Source organism: Suncus etruscus, chromosome 4 (genome assembly GCF_024139225.1).
Source record: "Suncus etruscus isolate mSunEtr1 chromosome 4, mSunEtr1.pri.cur, whole genome shotgun sequence".
Lineage (NCBI taxonomy): Eukaryota > Metazoa > Chordata > Mammalia > Eulipotyphla > Soricidae > Suncus > Suncus etruscus.
Window position 1 is genome coordinate 57143467 of NC_064851.1, and position 21177 is coordinate 57164643.

The following is a 21177-nucleotide window of genomic DNA, read 5'->3' on the forward strand; positions in this document are numbered from 1 at the left end:
TTAGAAAAATTTTGTTATATATTATAATGTTATCTTTTTAGGCCCCAGCAGACTATCTTTTCTCCAGCTATAATAAATGATTATTTATATATGAAAATACAGATGAATTACTTATATATTAAAGTTAATTTTTACTATACTTTCAGTATTTTTTAACATAATTAACTGTCTAATTTGCAACTTTATGATGTTTCCCTTACTCCTTTTAATTATAGGGGGAAAAAGGTATCTTCTGGTGCTAATGTGAATTGTGGACTACTCATATGTAGAAAAAGAGAAATTGCACAGAATTTTATTACTAGGATCTGAAGTCTATAATAAGTATTCTTCAGGCATGTCCTAAATTTTCCTGGATAAAATAATCTGAGTTTATATGACTAAAAACTATTTTTATAACCATGGGGGAAAGAGAAAGAAATTCAGATTCTGATCAAGACTGTAAAGTAGATATATATTCTGACTCTTTCTGTTCATCTGAATTCGAATCTACGATGTCACAGTCATCTCATCATTCATACCCGATTAATTCATTTTCACCTGCAAGTGTTAAGAGATACAGTACACGTAATCAAGTACTTCATTCCCAAGGTAAGCATGTAAGAGTCCAGTGGATTTACAATGTTGAAGGAAAAGCTGTGCATACAAATATTATTACTGTGAATATTATATACTTGGAATTGGGTTGAATAACATTTTGAATAGGATGCATTTTTTATAAATCTATATAAATGTCTATGGCACATAAGTTATCTTTTTTAATTTTAAGTCTACTATGCAAATGAAAAATCTCTAACTCTGACTTCTCATTTTGTTTTCTTGGGGGTTCTGAGGTAGTTTACATAAAAAACCCAGAAAGCATTTAAATTTTATTTCTATTTTTAAAAAGTAGCTACAGATATGAGGTGGTTTAAAAAACATTTTTATAAATCTCAAATTACTAGAAATGCATCCTAAAGAAGTTGGTTTTTTGTTTGTTTTGTTTTTTTGTTTTTGGGTCACACCCAGCAGTGCTAAGGGGTTACTCCTGCTGCATGCTCAGAAATCGCTCCTGGCAGGAATGGGAGAACCATATGGGATGCCAGGATTTGAACCAATGACCTTCTGCATGAAAGGCAAACGCCTTACCTCCATGCTATCTCTCTGGCCCCCCTATAGAAGTTTAAATCTAAAAATGGAACTTGTAACTTGTAACTATTATGCTATTTCTATGGCACTGCTGTATGGAAACTAAATTATTAGAATTATTTTTATTATGTAAATATTATATATAGCATATGGGCATATAATTAATACATATTTGAGTAGATTATATTTAGTAACTTTCTTCTTCATAATAATTTCCTGGTCACGAAAGTCCAGTGTACTGAACAAGGTAGATATAGTCTAAAAATACACCATAAAATAATAAGCCAAGGAAGTGAGCTCATTGTGTTATTTGTTAAGTGGTTATAGAAATAGCATAGAACAGTAGTTTAGGCAGTGTGGTAAAATTGTGAGGTGGGAAGGAAAATGGCCCCTATCACAAATCTCTTCAAATCCTGTGCTAGTATATTGATTGTCTCTTCCTTTAATGGAATAGATCAGTCACTGAAAAGATTTAAACAAATTTATAATTAACTTTGCCTTTATAAATTTTTACTTTGAAAGTGCTATTTAAAACTCTACAGGAACCCAAAATTTCACAGGAATACAATTTGGTTCCCTTCTATCCTCCTCTCTTTCTTTCTCTCCTACCCTTCTTTGCTTCCTCCCTGTTTTTCCTTCCTCCCCTCCTCTTTGCTTCTTTTCTCTTGTTTCCTCCTTTCCCTTCTGCACTTCTTTTTCTTCTCTTTATTCCCTTCTTAACCTTCCTGTCCCCTCCTCTTCTATTCTCCATTCCATTCTTCTCCTTTCCTCTCTCCTCCTCTCTGCCCTCCTCTTCCTTTCTCATTTCGTCCCTCCATTTTTCTCCTTATCTTCCCTCATCTTCCCTATTCTTTCTTCTCCCTAATTCTCTTCTTTCTCTTCTCCTCTTCACTCTCCTCTTCTGGCCTCCTCTCTCCTCCTCTCCTCTCTTTTATCTTCCTCTCTCCTCTCCTCTCTTCTCTTTCTTGTCCCCCACTTTTTTTGTTTAGATTACTTTAGTTTCTGGATCTCATTAGTTAGTGGTGCTTAGGGGTCACCCTTGGAATCACTCTTGGAGGGGCTCAGGGATGTGGGATGCCAGTAATTGAACTCTGGTTGGCTGCATGTAAGGTAAACAAAACACCCTACCATTTGTACTATTTGTCAGTTGTCTCCCTTACTCATTTAAAAATCAAATCTCAGTGTGGCCTTTTTGAAGTTATGAATGCATAATACGATTTTAACTAATTTTAACTAATATGAATAGGATTGAGTAATAGTGCAGTGGGCAGAATGCTGGTCTTGCATGTGGTGTCCTGTGTTCAATAACTGGCATATAATATGCCCCTCTGAAACCTTGTCAGGAGTGATTCCTGAGCTGAGAGCTAGGAATAACCCCTTCACACCACTAAGTGTAATCCTCCCACAAAAGAAATACTAATAATCTAATATTAAATATTTAAAATTTTAGAATATTAAAAATTTTTGAAATCTTCTGATTATTGAAACAAAATGTAAGTGGGAGATTTTATTTATTCAGACATAGGTTTTAATTCTTAAATGATTCAGTTAGCTTGTTTGAGAACTTGTTTATTCAATAATTTTATACAGAAAAATCATACATTTAGAATAATTAATATTAATCTCTGATTAGAGATGAATTTGTATATAATGTTTCCATCATTGTAAGATATATCATATCTGAGATATGATAATCATAAATAACTACCAATATCATAGTTATCTTGTAATGTGGAAAAGAAACACAGTTGAAATCATAAACATTGCAACTTAAAATTGGAATTGATGTAAAAAATGTAATGTAAACCATACATATAAGTTTACAAAGAGTTATAGTTAATTTAGAGAAAAAATATATATTCCTACATTTCAAATGATGATCCAGTAGTACAAATATAAACTTGAATAGTTCAATGTTTTGTCTAGTGTTTATTGGATACCATGTTAACATTACTGAACTCATGTTTGAATTTTGGCTTACCATCTTATGTATAGTGTAAAATAGTAAAAGCACTGACATTTTATTTAAATTTTTGACCTTCTAATTGCTATTTAAAATTTTATATATAGTCATTTTGAAAATACAAAGTTATTCATGATTGGGTTTCAGGCATACAGTGTTTCAACACCAATCCCATTACCAGTAATCATCAATGCCTCCATCAATGCCTGCCCTCATTCCCATTTGCCTCTCTCCAGTATGCTTCTAAAATACACTCTTCTTGGGGGCCAGAGCGATAGCACAGTGGTAGGGCATTTGTTTTGCATACAGCTATTCCCCAGTGTCCCATATGGTCCCCCAAGCCAGGAGCTATTTCTGATCACAGAGCCAGGAGTAACCCCTGAGCATCACCGAGTGTGACCCCGAAACCAAAATAAATAAATAAATAAATAAATAAATAAATAAATAAATAAATAAATAAAATGCACTTTTCTTTAAATATAAAATTTTCACTGTGGTTTACAGTACTGTAGTTGCTAGGGTTTCATCTACAACACTTTATCTTTTGTAAGCTCCACATTCCCTCCTGGTTAAATGCTTTCCTTCACCATAGATGTTTTCATATATGAAAGAAAATAATTCTCAATAGGCTATTGGAACATAATTTTTGACCAGAATAAGCTTAGTCTTTTCTAATCCATTCCAGAATGAAACATATCACAGGCAAAATATATAGTGCAGTCATCTGGAGATTATACTTTGAATACGCCCTAGGTTTGATCCCTGGCATTGACATTGTTCCCCGAGCACCATAGAGTATTGTCCCAATCGACCAAAAATAAAGATCTCCAATCAAAACTGGAAATTTATCTAAATACTAAAAAGAAAATTTGGTTTTGGTTTTGGGGCTTTGCCCAGGGATGTTCAAGGTTTACTCCTGGCTTTGCATTCAGGGATCACTTTTGGCAGGCTTGTAGGGATCACATAAAATGCTAAGGATGGAACTCTTAGTTCGAGTACATGCAAAGCTAGTGCCTTAACCACGGTCCTCTCTCTCCAACCTTTCTCAATATGTATGTATACATGTACATATATTTATAACACCTACTCAGTACACACACATACTTTTGGTTTAGAGAGCCAAAACTGGTAATACTCTCAGACAATACTTTTGGTGCTTGGGGAACCAAATAAGATACTGGGAGTCAAGCCCAGGGTGGCCATGTGCAAAGCAAGATCCTTCCTTACCCATTGTAGTATCTCGCTGGCCCCTCAACAAATTTTAATTTTATTTTCAGTCTATTTGTTAGGTTCAATATATAATACCATTTTTGGTATATAACGTTTTATTGTTTTCATTTTTTATTTAAGCACTCAGATCTTCTGTGCTATTAACAATAGGTATATGGTGTTCCAGTACCAAGGTTCAACTTTCATTTTGTTATTACTATTATTTTTAGCCCTTGGGAAACCAAAACCCAACGATGTACCCAACAGAAAGAGATTCCATGAGGGATTTAATTCCCAGAGTCTCCCTAAGATACCACTTCAGAAAGATAGTGTTGTTACAAAAAGGATTCTTACTGCAAGACCGCTAACAATCGATGAATGGCAGAATAATGTAACTGAACTCTATGTCAAGTTAGATGAACTGATCCAAGAAAATAAGGTTTTGAAAAGGCTTCAATACAAGCATGAGAAAGCACTGAATAAGTTTGAAGATACAGAAAATGAAGCCTCACAACTTATTGCTCGTCATAACAATGAGATTACAGCACTTAAAGAATGCTTAAGAAAAACTCAAGAAAAAGAACTTGCAACTGAGAAAAGAATGAAAGATACAGAGGGTGAATTACTTAGGACAAAACATTCCTTACAAAAGCTGAAAAAAATATCTGAAGCTAAGCATTTACTGGAACGAAATGATTTGGCAAAGAAACTAGTTTCAGCTGAGTTAAAATTAGATAACACTGCGAACAAGATCAAGGTAAAATTTCTATAACTTCTGATTGTGCATTTTACATAGTTTTTATTAGTAGAGTATTCTGTTAAGACTTCTTGTTGTGGGCCCGGAGAGATAGCCCAGCGGCGTTTGTCTTGCAAGCAGCCGATCCAGGACCTAAGGTGGTTGGTTCGAATCCCGGTGTCCCATATGGTCCCCCTTTCCTGCCAGGAGCTATTTCTGAGCAGACAACCAGGAGTAACTCCTGAGCATCGCCGGGTGTGACCCAAAAACCAAAAAAAAAAAAAAAAAAAGACTTCTTGTTGTAGTTCTTTGGAAATGAACTTTTGAATGTATTTTTGTGTGAAGAGATTAGGAGTAAGTTAAGATTATTTATGAATAAAATAAAAGAAATACTACATACAAGGACCACATGTGAGTGTACATGTTTAACTCCATGGATCTTTGCCATTTGCAGAAATTATCTAAATTCTTTTCTAAGGTTGAAAATGATACTGGGGCCGGGAAGGTGGCGCTAGAGGTAAGGTGTCTGCCTTGCAAGCGCTAACGTAGGACGGACTGCGGTTCGATCCCCCGGCATCCCATATGGTCCCCCCAAGCCAGGAGTGACTTCTGAGCACATAGCCAGGTGTAATCCCTGAGCATCAAACGGGTGTGGCCCAAAAACCAAAACAAAAAAAGAAAAAGAAAATGATACTGTATTAACTTATATACAAAAGTGACATATTTTAGCCATTGTGTAAGAAATGCCATATGAGCAATCCTTTATTTCTTTGCACTTTTTGCATGGTTTCTTTAGGACAATGTAATTCCACTCCCCCAAATTAATTAATTAATAGTATTTCTTAAAATAATATCTTTATTTAATTACCATGATTACAAACATGTTTGTAGTTGGTTTCAGTAATAACAACATCCTCCTTCACCAATGCAATATTCCCAGTATATCCCTCCTTCTTCATACCTGTCTGTATTTGAAACAGGCATTTTATTTCTCTCACTCACTACCATTGTCATGATAGTTGTCCGTGTAATTGTTTCTCTGAATGAACTCACCACTCTTTGTGGTAAACTTCATACTGTGGGTTCGTCCTCCCAGCTCTTACGTCTATTGGCTCTGGGTATTAGTGCATTAATGTCTTTTATTTTTCTTAAATCTTACAAATGAGTAAGACTATTCTGTGACTATCTCTCTCCCCCTGCCTTATTTCACTGAGTATAATTGTTTTTATGTCCATCCATGTATAGGAAAATTTCATGACCTCATTTTTCCTGACAGCTGCATAGTATTCCATTGTGTATATATGTACCAGTTTTTTTAGCCACCCATCTGTTGTCCAACATCTAGGTTGTTTCCAGATTCTGGCTATTGTAAATAATGCTGTAATGAATATAGGCTTGCAAGACACTTTTGTATTGTATTTTTGTGTTCCGAGGGTATATTCCTAGGAGTGGTATAGCTGGATCATATGGGAGCTCAATTTCCAGTTTCTTTGAGGAATCTTTATATTGTTTTCCATAAAGGCTGGACTCCTACCAGCAGTGAATGAGAGTTTTTTTTCTCAATTAATTGTACTTTAATTACACAAGGCACAATATCATTGCACATTGTGGGTTTTTTGTTTTTGTTTTTTGTTTTGGGCTCACACCTGGCAGCACTCAGGAGTTACTCCTGGCTCTATGCTCAGAAATCAATCCTGGCAGGCTCAGGGGACCATATGGGATGACGGGATTTGAACCACTGTCCTTCTGCATGCAAGGCAAATGCCTTAACTCCATGCGATCTCTCTGGCCCATCAATGCACATTGTGAGGGTTCTCTCTTAAGAAAAAACTCAAGTATAAATTCTGTACTGTTGATTAGGCAACTTATTAATGCAGTGCTTGGGGAACCCTAGTGATATATAGCTAACCTGGCTGTGGTTCAATACTAGAGTCACTCTAGCAGTGCTGGTGGACCTGCAATGTCACACCTGCCAGTGCTGGTGAGATCTTGTGGTCCCTGGGGTAGAATCTAGGTTGGGCCACACTGTTCAAAGATTACTTCTGGCTCTGCAGTCAGGGATTACCTCTGACAGTGTTCGGTGAACTATATGGGATACTGGGGATTGAACCTGAACCAGCCATATCAAGGCAAATGCCTTTACTATCTCTCTTGTATCTATTTTGTTTTAATTTGCATTTCTTTAATAATAAGGATGATAAGCTCTTCCATGTTCCTACTGATTTTATTTCTTCTTCAGAAAAGTTTATCTTTCATGTTTTCCATTTTGGATAGGGGTTTCTGCTCATTTTTGAGTGCTTTCTGTATCATGAATATTAGCCTTTTATTTGATGATATAACATGATATTATGCAAATATTTTCTCAAATTAACGTGTCTTTTTACTTATTTGTTTTGGGGCCAGATCCTGTGATGCTCAGGGTTAAGTCCTGGCTATGCATTCAGAAATAGCTCCTGGCTCGGGGACCAGATCGATCTTATGGGACGCCAGGGATCAAACCCAGATCTGCCCTAGACTGGCAGTGTGCAAGGCAAACACCTTACTGCTCTGCTATCGCTCAGCACAACTTGTACTTAGTCTCCTCAGGAGTAATATGATGAACAGTAAAGTGTTCTTTAGTGCCATAGATCAGTGAAATTCTCCCCAGTATTATCAATATTAAGGACATCCATAAAACCTGAGGGTAGGTTATAATACTGCAGAACTTGCCATCAATCTTAATGAACTGCTGCATGCAGATCTTCACCTCAACCCGTTTTAGCGCATACTTAAACCTCTTCCTTAGGAAAATGATGAGTGGAAGACATTTTCTCAGTTTGTGGGGGCCGGTGGATAGATGAGGAACAAACACTCCTGGTCAGTTTATCAAGTATCTAAATGCTTTGGAGCTGTTACACACTTCAGTTGCTTCTTGGGACCATGAGCCATGGTTGTGCTCAGCAAGGAAAGACGTTATTTAGCGTGAGTTTCTGTTGTTATACAAATGCAGTTTTGATAAAGTCTCATGTTTTATTTTCTAGTATGTTCTTTTTGCCAATGAAATAAAATCAGTGAGGAAACCTCTGACGACCATGTCCTAGAGAGTACTGCGTATGTTTTCTTTGGTGTATATGATGGGTCATGGTCAAATCCATTTGTGAGATACATAAAAGATTCTCCCCTTTTTGTGCATTTTTATACTACTAGTACCTTTTGTTGAAGAGGTCTTTCCTTACTTCAATGCATGAGACTAGCATAATCAGATAATTTTTCTATATCTAAGGATTTATCTCTGTGTTCTTAGTGCCTGCCTTTATTTTAATACCACATACTTTTTTATAGTTTAGAGTATAACATAAATCCAGGAACTGTAATGCTGCCACCTTTAAAATAAAGCTATTTTTTCTTAAATTGCTTTGGCTATTTTGGAATGTGTATGTATGCTTCCATACAGATTTTGGAGCATTAGTTCTAAGTGCTTGAAGAATTTCATGAGCATTTTCACAGAGATTGAATCGCATCTATATAATGCTTTGAGTTGAATGATCCCTTTGACATGAATTCTTTCATTCCAGAAACATGGAATTTTTTAAATTTTTCTAGTGTACTCTTCCAATAGTGATTTTTTTCTTTCCTGTGTGTGTGTGTTTCTGTGTGTGTGTGTGTGTCTGTGTGTGTGTGTGTGTGTGTGTGTTTGTGGAGGGGGACATACTGGCAGCGCTAAGGTGTTATCCTAGCTCTATGCTCAGAAATCACTCCCGGCAGCTTGGGGGACCATATGGAATGCCAGGGATTGAACCAAGTTTGGTCCCTTGTGAGCCATGTGCAAGGGAAACACCCTATCACTAAGCTATTGCTCTGGCCCCAGTGATTATTTTTCTTAAGACAACATGATTTACACAGCTGTTCATGATAGTTATTTCAGATATACACTATTCCAACATTGCTCCAGCACAAATATCCCAGCACAAATGTCTCCTCCTTTTATCCCCCGGTTCTCTTCTATCCTTTATCCTTTCCCCTTGTAATATATATATATATATATATATACATAATATATATATACATGTAATAATATATACATATAACATATGTATATAACATATATATATGTATATATAACATATAACATATACATATAACAAATGTATTTCATATTACCTTTCCAATAAAACTTACAAGAATAGCAAATTGAATTGCCACTGAATGACAGGAAAACAAAAGTAGGGCATTCATTGAATCACTCCTGGCAGAAATCTCATGGTCACGTGTAAGGCAAACAAACACCCTAGTGCTGTGCTATCTCTCCAGCCTCCATATACTGTTATTTTAAGAATCCAGTAAAGACGTTTAAACTTTAGTAAGACAATATAAATCATTACATTATTCAGCAGTGCTTTACAAAATCTTAAATTGTACAAATATCTGTTAACTTAGAAACTTTATTTTCTACTTAACCCCATGATGCAATAAAAAAATAAGAGTGAAATTATATCAACATAGAAAAATTGGAAATGTCTTTATTTTGGTTAATAGAATTTAGTAAAAATTATATCCAGAAACAATACTATTCTGGAAAAAACTATATTAGAATTCCAGAAAGAGTACCAGAGAGATAGTACAGTTAGCAAAGTGCTTACCTTGTTTGTGGCCCACCCAGATTGAGCTGTTCTCCCATATTGTCACCTGAACCATGCCAGGAGTAATTTCTGAATGCAGAGCAAGTCATAACCCTACTGCGCATCTCTAGGTGGGGCCCAAAAAGCCAAAACAACAACAAAATTGTATTAGAATATAGAACATTGAAAGACATCCTGATATTTATTTAGTGTGAAAGACTTAAAAGCATTTCAGATTATTAGTAGTGATTGTGAAGTGAATGTTGAAGATGATAGTAGAGAATATAATTTGTATATCATAAGAATAATACTATTAATTCTTGGGGGGGGCACACCTGTTGATATTCACACACCTGACTATGCACTCAGAAATTGCTCCTGACTTGGGGGACCATGAGGGACGCCGGGGGATAGAACCGTGTGGTCCATCCTGGGTCAGCCACGTGCAAGGCAAATGCCCTACTGCTGCGCCATTGCTTCAGCCCCAGTTATTCTCTGTGAAAGCCACAGAGCTAAGGGAATAAAGAACTAGTTGAGTTTCTGTCTATCTCTGGGAAAGGATAAGAGTGACTTCCTGTTCAACGTGCAGCATTTCCTGTTAATACCACAAGGTGGCACTGAGGGACCTTCGAAAGAGGTACACTTGATCTGCTCACCCTGGAAATTCACACCTGTCTCCCACTATCTCCATTGATTTATGGGACTTAGAGAAAGAGATGAAAATGTCCACCTGAAGGATCACGCTCTTAGTCAGAGAAAGAAACCAAGGACAAATTAGTGTAGATAATAGTAGAGAAACTTTTTATTAATTAAATGCTTTTTTTAAATTAAATATATTTTTTATTTAAGTAACATGATCATATTTGGGTTACAGTCATGACCAGAACACCCCCCTTCACCAGTGCAACATTACCTCCTCCCCCCTTCCCATCCCCTACCTGTATTCGAGACAGGCATTCTACTACAGTGATTTGTTTTTAAGTTCAGTAAGTTGTATTTTTTTTTTCCTTAAAGGATAAGAGTGAAAAAAAATATAGTAAAGGTGTGATAGTGGCAATCGCCAATGTTTGCATAGGCCCATCAAAATGGAGAAAATGGAAAAAAAGTCCTTGATCTGATTACAGAAAGGCCTCACCCCAGACGTTTATTGGCATAAGACAGACTCTGGGTTCCAGGCATACCAGTCTATCCAACTCCAGTCATTCTCAAGGTCCCGGTGAAACTTTTGCACACTTTAACTATAGTTGGTATCAGACTTTTATATTTAAAGATTCTGTGCATTTCTTTCGTCGATGTCAGGCTGATGTGGAGCATCCTCTAGTTTCAGCATATCATTAAATGCAGAGCTATCTGCCCTGCATGCAGACTGTTGCTGAGTCGCCTTGGTGTTGGGAGTACTCTTTGGAGTAAGTCAATGCCAAAGCAATGGTAGGTCTTCTCTGGAAGAGGCTTGGATCCTGGGAATGTTAAAGACAATTGTGGTTGTATCCATAGTTCAGGTGTGTGTGGGCAATGCCCATTCTTCTGAGACCTGAGCCAAATCATTATGCCAATGTTCAGGGTAAAAGGCCTAATTACATTACCAAATTTGTGTTCCCATCTCTATTAGATAAAAACTTATTTGCATATGTATTATTTTCCCATTTTAATGTGCCTATGCAAAAAAGAAGCAATGCCACAAAATATTGTTGGTGCATCTGGGGCCAACGAATAAAGTCAAACATTTCCCGTTACTTGGTATAAACGTGAAATCTATACAGAGTTACTCTTCTACCAGTATTGCTTCTAAAACAGATCTCACAGGGGGAAAATCAAACAAATAACTAATCTAGTGGGCAAAATTGTCACTATATGAGGATATTTGAAAAGAGTTATAGATGTAAGGGAATACATCTAAGATATACAAAAGAGATGCATGTGACCCTTTTATGTTTTAAAAAGAAAAAAAAGAAAGAAAACAAGGGTATTTGAAGACAACAGGTGATAGTTGAGTTTGAGACATGTTTTGCGGCATTACAGAACCCTATATTGTCCTTGAACTAGGGGTTATGCTGAAGCTGATTCCGGTATCATGCAACAGTCTATAGTTTGATGGGGGCATGAGGGGCCACCAAGCATGGGTCAATAGGCGTGTTAGTTGTAGTTGTTTGTATAGGCTTGAGCTGAGGACCGAGACAGTGTCATTCAATGAGGAGCTGGATGGTGTGTTGGAGCAGAAGGTCAGTCTTGGTGTCTACCCAATCAGGAACTGAGGATAAGGAGGGTTGAATAAGGGGAAGATAATGGTTCAGCGTTTGGGTATGAGGAGGTAGGAGAGACAGTGGGGTGAGGGGAGAGGCAATACATAAAAGACTAGACAATAAAGGTCAATTTGAGTGTTTTATCAGAATCTTGGGCATCCTGATTCTATTCCTAGGAACAGTCTAGTATCAGGAACGTTTTTTGATAATGCTTAAAAAGTACATTTGTCGCGCGGGCGCATTTGTCGCGTGGTTTTGAAAAATAGTATTACTAGCAAACAAAACAGGGGGTCGAATATACATAAGGTAGGGGTTTCCCTCCTCCACCTGCCCCCCCCAGGGCCCGAGTTGCCACGGCCGGCCATGAAGACCCGCCTGGAGTGGGGGGTCCCAGTCTCCTGGACCAAGTGCTCAGCCCAGGAGATCTGTGGCCCACTGTCTGACTAGCGACCCTAACATACCAGAAAAACAGAGAGACGGCCTTCCTGGCAAGTGCGCTCTTAAATGTTTTGTTTTTTTCTTTTTGATGGTTACAAAGGTGTTCATAATCCAGTTTCAGTCATACAAGGTACAATGTACCTTTATTAGTGCCCATGCCCATTCCCCACAAACAATGTCCCTAGTTTCCCTCCTAGCCCCCTTCCGGCCGGGGGGCAGATAGTTTACTTCTCTATCTCTCTGTGTCTCTGTTCCTAGGGGATATCCTGAGCAGTGGTATTTCTGGCTTTTATGGAGTCTCAATTTCTAGTTATATGAGGAATAACACTATTGTTTTCCAAAGGGCTGGACCCGCCTAAATTTCTAACTAGCAGCTACTGAGTGTCCCTTTCTCTCCATATGCACACCAGCACTGGTTGTTCTTTGTGATTATGCTAATCTCTGTTACATGAGATTTTATCTCATTCTTGCTTTGATTTACATTTTTCTGATGATTAGTAATGTGGAGCATTTTTCCTGAACATTTTGACCCTGTTTATTTCTTCTTGATGGAAATGTCTGTCCATTTCTTCCTATTTTTGAATGGGGTTGGATGTGAGGTGGAGAAGCTTTTCAGTTTAATGTAGTAGCATGTTGCTCCCATTTGCTTAGGCAGTGGTGTTTCTTCCTTGAAGATGCCTTTAGCGTCAATGTAATGGAGTATTCTGCCTACATCTTTGTCTATGCACCGTTATAGTATCAGGTATGGTATGAAGCTCTTAAATTCATTGTGATTTCAACCCTGTGCACTGCATTTAATAAAGGTCTGAGTTCTTTTGGATGTAGTGGACCTGATTTCCTAACATAATGTGTGGCTCTACTTTGTATTTTTTGCCTTTATGAAATTAATTTATGAATTAATTATTCACGAATAAATTAATAATAAATTAATCTTTATGAAAGATTAATTGATTTATGTATACCTGCATGTCAGTCCCTGGATATTCAAATTGGGATATTCAACTTTGGGATATTCAAGTCTGTTCCACTGACCTGAGGTTCTGTCTTTTTCCAGTACCGTGCTGTTTCCATGACTACTGCTTTATAGTACAGTTTGATGCTGGGGAAAGTGATGTCTCCCATCTTATTTTCCCCAAAGATTGCTCTATCTATTCATAGACATTTATTGTTCTAATGAATTTCAAGAGAGTTTTGAAATATACTACTTTGAAATATGCCATGGAAATCCTTACAGGAATTGCATTAAATCTGTATAACACTGGAAACTATGGCGATTTTAATGATGTTAATTCTCTCAATCCAATAATAGGGTATGTGTTTTCATTTTCTAGTGTTCTCTTTCTTTCCAGAAACAATGTTTTGCAGTTTCTTTGTATATGTCTTTAATCTTCTAATTAAGTTGACCCCAAGGAACTTGATTTTCTGAGACACATTTTAAATGATTTTTAAAATATTCCTTTCTCCCCTCTCATTATTTTATATAGAAAAGACAGATATTGCATATTAATTTTTAATATTAATTTTAATGACAGTACTTTTGCATGTTAATTTTTGCATATTAATTTTATAGCCTGACACTTGACTATATTTTGGTAGAGTCTTTAGGGTTTTCAAAATATAGTATAATGTCATCTAATGATCGTTAGTATCATCATTGTGCAAACAGTGAGAGCTCGAATCTTCCTTTTCTCTCTGGATTCCCTTGATATCCTGTTCACACCTAATTGATATGGCACTATCATACTGAATAGAGCGAGAGGGGGCAAGCTTGTCTTGTCTGGATCTTAAAAGAGAGGCTTTTAGGTTTTCTGTACTGCGTATGATGTTTGCTATGGTCTTGTTGTAAATGGCTTTGTGGTCTGAAAATTCTGTTAAATTCTGTTAAATTTTTTCCTGAGTCCACTGTTGTCTGTTTACTTATTTTAAGTATTTTTCCATATTTTATTCATTTATTTTAAGGCTCTTTTCAAACTTCTTTTGTTCTATGGGGGTGTTATGCAGCTCATTTTCCAGCTCATGTTTTTTCATTAGCACCTCTTGAGAACTTCTGTTTGAAATTTTCTCATTTATAGTCGCATATTCTCTTGATTCTTACTGTCCATTCCATGGTTTCTTTGAGTTATTTGAACATTATCAGAATTTATTCTCTAAAGTCCTTATCATAGAAGCTATATTGGTGAGTGATATTCACTGGATCTTTTGAATTATCATCTTAAAAAAAAAAAAGAACTATCATCTTCATTCCCTAAGCGTAGCAGTATTCTACATTACTTTTCCATTGTGACATTTGCACTTTGGTGATTTTTTATGTGGTGTGCTGGGGCTCATTGACTAGAACAAAAGCAAACCATGGTGTGAAACAGAGTGGCTAAGCTTTTTCACATGGATACTGACCTGGCACAAGTTACCTCCCTGATAAAAAGTTGATCAGGCTCCTGGATCATCTTTCTCTAGCACCCACGCCTGTGTTCATCCTACCATCCCATGTGCTCTCTTCTCACCTCAGTTAGTTTGTTTAACTCAGGGCTCACTATGATCGTGGGCCCTCTGACCTGGCACAAAATGCCGCCCTGATGAAAGATGATCAGGGCACTGACCTTGCACTTGTGCCTGCTGTCATCCCTCTATCTCCTGTTCGCTCTTGTCATCTCATTCCTAGAGAGACTTTTTAGATAAATAATTAGATGTTGATATGGAAAATATCAAGGGAGACCCACATACTGGACATTGAGGCAAGGGTTTTTTTGTTTATGATTTTATAAACATTTTTATTGAATCATATGGATTCATAGTCACAACTTTTTTCATGGTTCTCAGTCATACAATGTTTAACACCCATCTTTTTACCAGTTCACTAGTGCATATTTCCTACCATTGAAGTCTCCATTTTCCCTCCTGTTCTCTCCCTCCTGGCTCTATGGTAGATCTCTCTCTCTGTCTCTGTCTCTCTGTCTCTCTGTCTCTCTCTCTGTCTCTCTCTCTCCCTCCCTCTCTCTCTCTCTCTCCCTGTCTCTCTCTTCTCTCTCTTTCACACACACACACCACACACACACATACACACACACACTCTTACTCTCTCCTTTCCTCTCATTCTCCCCAAGACTTTTAAAGGAATGAATTAATCGGAGTTGGGCATGAGTCCCATCATTGTGGTGGTGTTGCAGTTATTTATGCATATATGGAGTTAAATTCTTGCTTATCTCTTATATCACTATCAATTATTCAGCTTGGGGTCTATAAATTGGTATGTATTTATGCTTAATGAGAAGAAAAAGAAACTAAGGTGAGGATTCTATAGACCAAGCATGCCTCATTAGCTGGCTAAAACTGGATTTCTGAAATTCTCATCAGAATGTTTACAACCAAAGGTTATCTGGATTGGATTCTCAAGGCTCATCTGTTGTTCTTTACACACCTAATATGGAATACCCTCTATCCAATTATTTTCCAACACTAACACTGCCTCCTCTACAATGGTGATAACCTTTTTGTTTTTATTCTTTATAAATTTATTTTAAACATTACTTACAGTATACACTTAATATATAAAAATTATTTTTATCATCCAGACGTTAGGAGTTATCTTGGCAACTAATTATGTTAAAATGAAATTTTTTTTTTTTTTTTGGTTTTTGGGCCATACCCAGCGTTGCTCAGGGGTTACTCCTGGCTGTCTGCTCAGAAATAGCTCCTGGCAGGCACGGGGGACCATATGGGACACCGGGATTCGAACCAACCACCTTTGGTCCTGGATGGGCTGCTTGCCAGGCAAACGCCGCTGTGCTATCTCTCCGGGCCCAAAATGAAATTTTCTAAATCCAATTTATAAACCACATGCTTTTTTATTTAGATACAAAATAATTTATTGCAACTATGTACAATTTTAGCTATTTTAGTATCAATTTACCTTATCATTGATTCCCAAAGCCAGCGTTCTTCATGTCTTTAGATGTCCTTGCTTTCAACCTAACTGTTTATGATGCTTCAGACAAATGTTTGATAAGTTATTTACAAATTATTATGTAAAACAGGAGATTAATGGGGCCAAGTTGTGGCACAGTGATAGGGTTTTGCCTTGCACACAGCTGACCTAGGAAGGACGGACTGCGGTTCAATCCCCCGGCATCCCATATGGTCCCCCAAGCCAGGAGTGATTTCTGCGCATAGCCAGGAATAACCCCTGAGCATCACTGGGTGTGGCCCAAAAACCAAATTAAAAAAAAAGATTAATAATAACTACCTCATCAATTTGTTAGCAAATTCATTTCCTAGTCCACTACAACATTTTTATGCCAAGTTCACTGTTTAACTGAATTACATTTTTAATTCTAATATGTTTTGCACACATTGTAGGAACTGGAAAAACATCTTCAATTAAACACATCAAGCTTTCAAATACAACTGATAGCTGAGAGGAAAAAGACAGCTGAAGCGCAAAAACAAAGCAAAATACTTAGAAAACAGTTACAACAGTTACAGCAAAAATTAAAGGTATGCATTCTAGTATAAATTGCATTGATTTTCCTTTAATATGTGTTAAATAAACATAATTTCAAAGTAACTATATTTGTAAGCTGACACAGCATAATTGATAAAAATTCTCATAGTATCTATGATACTTTATATACATAATTTATACTGTTTTAAATAGTATCTATGATACTTTTAAAAGACTTAATAGATTCGGCATAAAGTATATTAAAAATGAAGTGATGAATATACTAGTAGAAATGGCATAGCTACAATAAACTGTAAAATTCTGAAAAAAATTGAGCTTTTTTAGTGCTGCATTTTGGAAAACTTCCCAGTGTTGCTCAGACTTGGTATTTGGGATTGATCCTGGCAGTGTTTGTGGTACCTTGAGATTTCTGTGGCTATAACCCCGGACTGACTCCTATACACAAAACAATGAAAAGGAAGTATTCAGATCGTGTAATTTTGTTAAAGGTATATTTTCCTTCGTTTATTGTTTTGAGGTCATATCCACTGGTGCTTAGGGGCTAATTTCAAACTCAGTGCTCAAGGGTAGCTTCTAGCAGTTTTCAGGTGACCACGGAGTACTGGGAACTGAATATGCCCCCCCCCCATATTCAAAACTGTGCCTTATCATATTGATTGATTTTCCTAAACAATGAGAGTATTAATTATACTTAAAGGTGAGTTATAGATTGAAATTTTTATGCAAAATTGAGTGTTTGGACATTAGAATTTGCAAAGAATTTCCATTTTGTTTAGTTTCTCCAACAACCTAACACCCTAAAAGTGGCCATTTTAACTCATTGACAATTCATCACCTATTTTTGAGACTTATGACTTAGGCCCCCTAATTTTAGACTTCCTCTCTGCTCTGGCCAATCTGAGCAGGCTTTTTTACAGTGTAGATTCGGGTACAGAACATTGTCTAATTTGCATGCATCAAAAGCCTGCGTGGATTGGCCAAGTTAGAGAGGAGGTCCAAGCAGCCTTGCAGTGATTGGTGCAGGATCGAGTTGGAAAACTCATTTTGTGGCAATATCCAGACGATTTTCGTTAGGGGCATATCGAAAAGTTTTTCGGGATATGCTCGGTGTATAAGACAACGCCCCGACGTTTGGTTGACTTTTTCGTTTCAAAAGTCATTTTATGGGTCCTGAGAGATAGGATGGAGGTAAGACCCTTTTCTTTCATGCAGAAGGATAGTGGTTCGAATCCCGGCATCCCATATTGTCCTCTGAGCCTGCCAGGGGCTATTTCTGAGCATAGAGCCAGGAGTAACCCCTGAGCGCTGCCAGGTGTGACCCAAAAAACAAAAGAAAAGAAAACAAACAAACAAAAATGTCGTTTGATATGCCGAAAAATACAGTACTTAAATTCCTTTTCTTAAAGACCATTTAACTCTTGTTAGCTCTATTAGAGGACTTGGTAGAAAATGAATTCTACATTGTTTTTTCTTTTGCTTTTTCTGGCTGCCAGTAATGTTGCATTTTTCAGAGAAGAATCATTGCTCTGTCCTAATTTAAGTATCTTAAGGTAATATTTCTATAGCTTGGAAGTTACAAAGAGAAGCAGATCCAGGACCAGGTCTATTTCAGTATGCTAAGGAAAATTCCAACTAACAAGGTGAATGGTTGGGTTTATTTTAACTAAAACTCTAAATTTGCAGTTATATTACATTTGTTTTCAGGAAAAGGAGAGAGAGGCGGATATAAAAAATACATATTTTAGTCATCTACCAAATTCTTCTATAAAGAAAAAAAGAGAATACATATCAAGAAAAAATGGTAAGAACTATTATTGAAAATGATTGTCTACTACTTACTAATAAAATTAATTCTGAATTAGGAGAAAAACTAGGGGAAAAGAAATGTTTTACAAAAATTAATATACTATAACACAGTCTTGTGGAGGCATGTGATGCCGAACATTGCAATGATGAAACTCTATTATTAGAAGTACCATAAATCATAGTGCTTCAGAGTAAAAAGAAAAGAAAAAATAATTTGTGTTTTTTGTTGTTGTTGTTTTGTTTTGGTTTGGTTTGGTTTTGGACAGATCCGGCAGCACTCAGGGGTTACTCCTGGCTCTATGCTCAAAAATTGCTCCTGGTAGGCTCCTGGCTGGGGGACCATATTGGATGCAGGGATTCGAACCAATGACCTTCTGCGTGAAAGTCAAACGCCTTACCTCCATGCTGTCTCTTCGGCCCCTGTTTTTTTTTTGTTTTTTTTTTTCTTCTCTTTTTAGAGATAGGGTCTCGCTATGTTGCCCAGGCTGGAGTGCAGTGGCTATTCACAGGCGCGATCCCACTACTGATCAGCACGGGAGCTTTGACGTGCTCCATTTCCCACCTGAGCCGGTTCGCCTGGCCTTAGGCAACCTGGTATCCCCCGCTCCCGGGGTTACCATATTGATGGTGAAATTAGTGCGGACACCCGATCGGCATAGCGCACTGCAGCCCAGAACTCCTGGACTCAAGTGATCCTTTGGCTCAACCTCCCGAGTAGCTGGGCGAGCCCCCAGGACAGGTCCCTGATTTTCTTACAGCGGCTATGTGCTGAGGAAACACTCCTGGCTTGGGAAACCATATAGGACGCCTGGGAATTGAACCATGGTTTGTTCTAGGCTACCCGGGCAAGGCTAGATGACTTGCCACTTGCACCACTGTTCTGGCCCCAACTAGTAACTATTTTTATAAGCATGCCTTCACAGAAATTGGATCATGGTCCATAATGATACCAATGCCTTATGGCTTGTGACACTGCTCCGCACCCCCCCCTTTCAACCTTTTAATTGAAATCTCTAAACTTGTATTGTAGATAACTTTCCTTTGGAATATATGTGCCATTATTTATTTATTTATTTATTTGGGGAGATCTTCCACCTGCATTCTTGGCCAACTGTATTGGCCTTTTAGTGTAAAGGCATAGGGCTGCTGTGCTGCTCAGGTACAGGGATGTGGTGCTGAGGATATTCGAGTACCCTTGAAGTGCTGGAGACTTCCAGGACTGCACCCAGCAGTTCCTATAGTTGTCAGAATAGACCCAAGATTGAGCAAATGCTAGGCTAATCACTATTTCTCAGCCTCTTGTTTTATTTAAAAATTTAAGTTTAGGTAACATGGCTGTAATAGTTCTAACTTTTACGGGTTTCTTTGTTTTTTGGTTTGGGGACCACATCAGGATCTATTCCTGGGCTCTGCACTCAAGGATTACTCTTGGTAGTACTCAGAGAGAACTATATGTGATGCCAATCAAACCCAGGTTGACAAATGCTTACTGCTGTACCAGCCTCATATGTATGGTTTTGGTGTCCATAAATACTGTACCACACCACCACCAAACTGCCCAATACATCCTACCACTCTTCTGTCACCTTACTATAAATCCAAGGCCCAGCATTTGTCATGAGTCAATGCTATTTGTTCCCCTCCTTTTGTCTTTGCATATTACAAATGAATGAATATTTGTCTTCCTAAGTCTTATTTTTCTTTTCATGGTACCCTACAGTTCCATCCAAATGCCAGTGAGTTTCACGAATGTATATTTATGCATAGCTGCGTTCATTTGCTTCTATGCCATAGCCACTGTATACACTTACATTTAGGTTGTTTTCATATCATGAGTTGTTCTATGTAAGACTAAGTCAGGGGTGGCGAACAAGTTCGACACAAAGAGCCAAAAAAAAAATTTTTTTTTTTTTTGGTTTTTAGGCCACACCCGGTAACGCTCAGGGGTTACTCCTGGCTATGTGCTCAGAAGTTGCTCCTGGCTTGGGGGACCATATGGGACACCGGGGGATCGAACCGCGGTCCATCCAAGGCTAGCGCAGGCAAGGCAGGCACCTTACCTTTAACGCCACCGCCCGGCCCCCTTTAGCGCCACCGCCCGGCCCCTGAGCCAAAATTTTAAACTGTGAGAGTCAGAGAGCCACACCATGCAGTGACCTGCCAAAACAGACAAACACTCACACAAAAGCATATACTTTTCACAATAATATATTAAACACAAATTGCATTTTGCCATTTTGAGTGAGGATCAAAATTCTGCAGTGATGGTGAGGGTGTGGTGCGTCCTCCACACTAAGAACTACGACAAGATGTAACCCAACATGCTGGCCTGTGCTGTTGTTTCCAAGGGATGGGAGATGGGATGCGGCAGCCTGGGGGCGGGACTACGCACTCGGACATCTCTCCTCAGAGGTCCCTCCTCAGAAGCAGCAGAACAAACTCCAAACTTGGCAAAGAGCCACAGTATACAAAATAATGATAAGAGGCAAAGAGCCGCATTCATTTTGCCGGGAGCTGCATGCAGCTCAAGAGTCGCGTGTTCGCTACCCCTGGACTAAGTGAAGATGTGGGTGTGTTTGGCAGGTAAATACTGGGAATTGAAA

General features: G+C 37.9%; 1 protein-coding gene across 1 annotated transcript in view; it reads left to right on the top strand.

Moving 5' to 3' along the window:
- The first annotated feature begins 398 nt into the window (after positions 1-398).
- Positions 399-21177, top strand: part of LOC126007086 (lebercilin-like) — a 52360-nt gene continuing 31581 nt past the window's right edge. The window contains exons 1-4 of the mRNA XM_049772590.1: positions 399-588; positions 4528-5054; positions 16663-16800; positions 18473-18569. Coding sequence (XP_049628547.1) covers positions 399-588; positions 4528-5054; positions 16663-16800; positions 18473-18569 — 952 coding nt within the window. The remainder of the gene's footprint in view (positions 589-4527; positions 5055-16662; positions 16801-18472; positions 18570-21177) is intronic.